This window comes from Benincasa hispida, chromosome 2 (genome assembly GCF_009727055.1).
Source record: "Benincasa hispida cultivar B227 chromosome 2, ASM972705v1, whole genome shotgun sequence".
NCBI lineage: Eukaryota > Viridiplantae > Streptophyta > Magnoliopsida > Cucurbitales > Cucurbitaceae > Benincasa > Benincasa hispida.
In genome coordinates, this window is record NC_052350.1 from 45394965 (window position 1) to 45400334 (window position 5370).

Sequence of the window (5370 nt, forward strand, 5' to 3'; positions counted from 1 at the left end):
AAATAAGTTTGTCGTATTTTAGTACTTAAATAAGTTTGTTCTAAATCTTCACTAAAAAATCTCATAATATTTTTATAACTCTTCATGATATTCGTGATTTTTCTTAAAATATCGTGATATCTAAATATTGATCGATATTTTCGTAAATTTGAATTATCAATATTTTATTTACATGATAATGATATTTTAGTCCTTAATTGTCATCAAATAGTTTAGCCTACATAGTAAACCAATTTTGAAGAAATGGGCGCCAATACTTTTTTAAAAACACAAAATTGGATTTTTTTATTATTATTAAAAAAAAAAAAAAAAACCGCTTATAGTTTTAGTTTATCCGGGACGAGGAAATATAAAACAATAAAAATAATTACATCGAGAACCCCAATAATCAGTGAAATGTTGCAGAAAGACCCCATAAACTTTCCGCCTTCTCCTTTCCCTTCCACTTCCATTCTTCAGACCATTTCCATGGCAGCAGTCCCGAGAGAGAACGAGACATACAGAGAAACAATGTCGAGCTTGGAATGGAGCAAATCAAGGAAGAAGATGATCGAAGAACAGGCAAATGCCGAATTAGAATCTCTCCAACTTCTCTACCCTAATCGTTTCGAATACCTAAAACTCGAGCTTAAATCCTTCATCCATCTTCTTCAATCGCAATCGGAAGAGCCTTTTCCTCAGCCGCACACTGTCTTAACCTCCAAATGCTCGCCATCGCCGTCGTCTCTCGCTCCTGATTCGCAAGGTCAGTGACTCGGTATAGCGAATTAGCGATATTCTCTACTTTTTTTCTTTTTCTTCTTGTTTACTGATTCACGTATAAGAGCAGAATCGAGTAGTTGTAGAAAGAGGAAGAAGATGGAGGAAGGAAGAAACGGATTACAGAGAGAGGTTGGTGAATCGGAATCGAAGATCGAACGGCGGAAGGATAGAGTAGATGTGGTTCTGGAAAGAGCCGCCGTTTGTCTCTGCAAGATTCGACGGTTCAAAACGGCTCTGTTTTCCACCGCCGGTTGACGACGGCCCTCCGTCTTCTTGTCGTCTCGAAGGTACTGCTCCGATCTTTCTCTTTCATGTTCCCTTTCTTTATGCAATGAAATTGCCGCACGTATGCGAAAGTCTCCGAATTCGGTGGGGATGAACTTAAACAAATTTTGTGGGGCGTGGGAGTGTGAAATCGTTCGGATTCTTAAGGTCAAATTTTGCGGTTCAGAGAAAAACACCACTATGTATTCGAATTGGGTATAGTGAGAGTTCTTTGATCGATAATTTTGTGTATAAATATTTGTTTTATGTTTTTGTTGGGTGCATTTGAGAAAATTAAAAGTATATTCTTCTCTTAGAAACTATTTAGAAACTATTTAGAAAAATATGGTTGATTTCAAACTATTCGTAAAAATATTGTTTTTTCTTTTTTTTTTTAAATAAGTCGAGTGTTCAAAATTCCCAACTTTACCTTTTTGCTTTTCCAAAATTTCCATTATTATTTTGAGAGAGCGAGATTTTGAGAGGTTTTCATTATTATTTTGAGAGAGAGCAAGGTTATGAGTAAGATTTTGAGAGCAAGATTATGAGTAAGATTTTGAGAGTGAGATTATGAGTAAGATTTTGAGAGAGAACGAGAGTACACTCCAATTTTTGGGTCGTACAAATGTCCCTTTTTTTTCTTTTTTAATTATTACCCATTGACCTTCTTTTTTTTTTTTTTTAATTTTCCATTTTATAAAAACAATTTTTAAAAATATTTTATTATTTTATTTAAACTCTAAAAAGAATAAATTTAAAAAAATAATCTCATAAAAATAAAAGAGAGAGAACGAGATTTTGAGAGTGAAAGCGAGAGCGAGATTTTGATAGAGAGTAAGAGTATGCTTCAATTTTTGGGTCATCCGTACAAATTTTCCTTTTTCTTTTCTTTTTTAATTATTACACATTGTCCTTCTTCTTTCTTTTTTTTTTAATTTTCCATTTTATAAAAATAATTTCTAAAAATATTTTATTATTTTATTTAAACTTTAAAAAGAATAAATTAAAAAAATAATATCTCATAAAAATNTAAAAAGAATAAATTAAAAAAATAATATCTCATAAAAATAAAAGAATGTAAATTAAATATCTCATTTATATAAAAATAATTACAAAAATCAATGTGTCCCACAAGGTGGACGTCGTCGATTCCGAATTGGTTTTCGTTGTCGACTTCGAACTTTCATCGGACTAACATAATCAGTTTGACTCTGCGTCTACATCATAGGGGTAACTCTTCCACATTATGTGAACCTCATCAAACTTATCCTCTTCCCGAATAAGTCCTCTACGTCTAGGAGATGACTCACAGCTGCTCCCAAACGAGTGACGTAATGCATTGTGATATTATTATACTAATAAATATATTCTGGAGTGATATCTGTGTCAAAAGAGAAACCCCATTGCAATAAACCTTGCACGATAGTGCCATCGCATTACCAAATGTGCAACTTTTTCGGATCAATCTCCAGTCCATAGGTCAATATCATGCAGTACGGGTTTAGTATTACAAGGCGATGGGACATCCCCAATGTGAAAACATATGAGAGGACTCATCGTCTGTCATATGTTTTGATCATTCGTACAAAAATTAGGCAGTATGTATAATAATTTTGTACGACTCTCAAATAACCTAACACAAAATATTATATTAGATAATATTAAAGATAAATACAATAAAAATGTATATAAAAATCAATTAAGTTGTACATATTCAGGTTGAAGCAGATCAAACATGTATCTATATTGGCTGACTACATGTGTGGCTGTCACACAAAATTTGTCTCTCCACCTAAATTTGTAAATTGATAATTTAGAATTTAAATTAACTAGATCAGTGATATAAAAATTAAATTGAATTAAAACAACATACCGAGAACCGTAGACTTGTCCAACTAACTGAGCGTCATTAACATGATGTAGCTGTGGAGCCATTGTTGGAAATCGCTCCCAAGCCCATAGTTGCAAAAGTATGAGAGGCTCAACTATTTCTAGAACCTCAGGTCCTGTTGCTTTGCATAGTTGTCTATACAATCATGCCAAACATGCTCCACCCCACAAATACTGCCCTGCATCATGGAGGTTAACTAACTGTGGCATGAACATCAAGTGAACAAAATGTCTTGATTTATCTGAAAACAAACTTCCACCCATCATTTATAGTATATATGCTCGTGCATATCTTATGACAGTTTCCTTGTCTGCATCATCTGTGAGCTCACAAAATTGTGTTCCTAACCATATTAAACTTAACCTCGATCTTTTAATCTTGTCGGCAGGTGGGGTCGCACCAATTTACAGTTGACAAACTTTTAAGGGCCTGAATAAATCCTAATCTGACAACCCCATAGAATCTAGATGTGTGCAGTAGCGGTAGTATTCGAGGGTGGAGCGGGATAGTGCATTGGAGAACTGCCTCTCGACGTCTGCAAGATATTTCTCCAATAGTACGATCTCGTCATACAACATAGATGATCGATGAATGGACTGGTCGTACAAAACATGGGGATCAACAGGTTCTGGTTTAAAGCCATGATCTAAAAAAAATAATTAAAATATTTATTTCTCAATTAGAAGAATAATGTACAACTTAATTAGAAGAATAATGTACAACTTAATTAAAAGAATAATGTACAAGTCAATTAAAATAATAATGTACAACTTTTATATATTAATCATATTACCATTTGTAAAAACAAAAATTTCAAGCATTTGTCAGTCATTTTCTAAAAAAAAGACACATCAATTTTTTGTATTATATTTTTCATAAGAAGTATATTAAAAAAAATATTAAATTTTTTAGTTTATAAACATAAACTTTTTAAGTTTTATGAACATCAACTTTTTAAACATAACAATAAATTAAACTTTTTATAATTATTTTTAAATATAAGAATAAATTAAACTTTTATAACTATTTTTAAAAATAACAACAAATTAAAATAACAACAAATTAAACTCAATCTCGCTCTCGCTCACAATCTCGCTCTCGCTCACAATCTCGCTCTCTCTTACAATCTCGCTCTCTCTCACAATCTCGTTCTCAATCTCGTTCACTCTTACAATCTCGCTCAGAATCTCGCTCTCTCTTATAATTTAAAATTATGTTATTGTTGTTATTTTTTCATTAATGATTATTAATGTTTTTTTTCTCATTGGTCATGTATTAATATACATATATTTCTATGGAAAGTAAATAAAGTGAAGACAAATATGAACGTGGTCCTCCTTATGAGCGAGATCCTCAAGCATTTCTTTAACAAACTATCTTCCTAGCGATGTTCACGAGATTCAGCCCACATTTCTAGCGAGATTCCCTTCTAGAGCGAGATCATCATCACAAAATTAGCGAGATTTTCTTCTAGAGTGAGATCCTCATCACAAAATTAGCTTCACCAACTTATCTTCCTTGTCGAGGGTTGAAGTTTCGACTTCTGTATGTCGAAACTTCAACCCCTCGACAAGGAAGATAAGTTGGTGAAGCTAATTTTGTGATGAGGTATGTCGAAACTTCAACCCTCGACAACCCTAATATACATATTATTTCCAAGTTTTTCTTTGTTTGTCGAGTTCTCAACTGTCAACCTCTACATTAATCGAATCCCCAACCCTCGATTTCTAGCCTCGAACTCCCAAAACAACAATATTTCTCTAATAAGTTTCAAAACAACAATATTTCTCTAATAAGTTTTGAAAACAACAATATTAATATTAAAGGTCTGGTGCATTTTGGTTGCATCACACCACAAAAATTTCTAGTAGTTTTTCATATTACTCTTAATGACCTATTATCGTAGTATTAGAATGCTTTTCTCATCCAACTATCGGGATGTTTGATGGAATGTAATATTATGTAATCTAAAATTCGTGTTTGGATTGAACGTTTTTTAGGTCCGATTTGTAATACAAAATTCATTTCGTTTCAACCGTTCTCAATCAAACCTTCTTTGTCACCATTTTCATGTTTCATGATCTCATTTTCGCTCTGTCTTCGATTATTCACATTTTCCAATACTTTTTTTATTTTCAATAATCTTAATTATATTCCAACTTTCCAAATAGCCCCCAAGTGTCTATACACCCAAATATTGCTAGTTTCGGTTAAGTAATCTGTCTATCCATCTGGTTAGGTTTCGACCAAAGTCGCGACTGTTGTCATAGTTAACAAGGTTGAAACTTCCATTACTACCAACCCAAAGAAATACGACATCTCTTGTGCGAAAAACCGCTTCTTTTTTTCGGTTTCGCAACAACTTGGGCGAAATGGGGTTCTACCAGGAAACCATGGATTTTTGGTTACTGGTCGAGCCACTGGAATGGAATGTTCTGTTCAGTTTTCTTACT

At 33.1% G+C, this 5370-nt stretch overlaps 1 protein-coding gene across 2 annotated transcripts; it reads left to right on the forward strand.

The window, feature by feature from the left end:
* The first annotated feature begins 329 nt into the window (after positions 1-329).
* LOC120070912 lies at positions 330-3591 on the forward strand. Of its 2 annotated transcripts, XM_039022810.1 has the most exons (3): positions 330-745; positions 830-1049; positions 3306-3591. In XM_039022810.1, exons 1-2 carry the CDS (start codon positions 397-399, stop codon positions 1015-1017), a joined length of 537 nt encoding a protein of 178 aa, XP_038878738.1. In that variant the 5' UTR covers positions 330-396; the 3' UTR covers positions 1018-1049; positions 3306-3591. The 2 variants fall into 2 exon arrangements, with proteins under 2 accessions (XP_038878738.1, XP_038878739.1); XM_039022811.1 differs by lacking the exon at positions 3306-3591 and having other exon boundaries at positions 830-1269.
* The last annotated feature ends 1779 nt before the right edge of the window (positions 3592-5370 follow it).

What these genes read in the sequence shown, in the direction of transcription:
- LOC120070912 (XM_039022810.1), top strand. Translation starts at nt 397, where the DNA reads ATGTTGCAGAAAGACCCCATAAACTTTCCGCCTTCTCCTTTCCCTTCC. An exon ending in TCTCGCTCCTGATTCGCAAG is followed by an intron (nt 746 to 829) that starts GTCAGTGACTCG and finishes GTATAAGAGCAG; the next exon opens with AATCGAGTAGTTGTAGAAAG.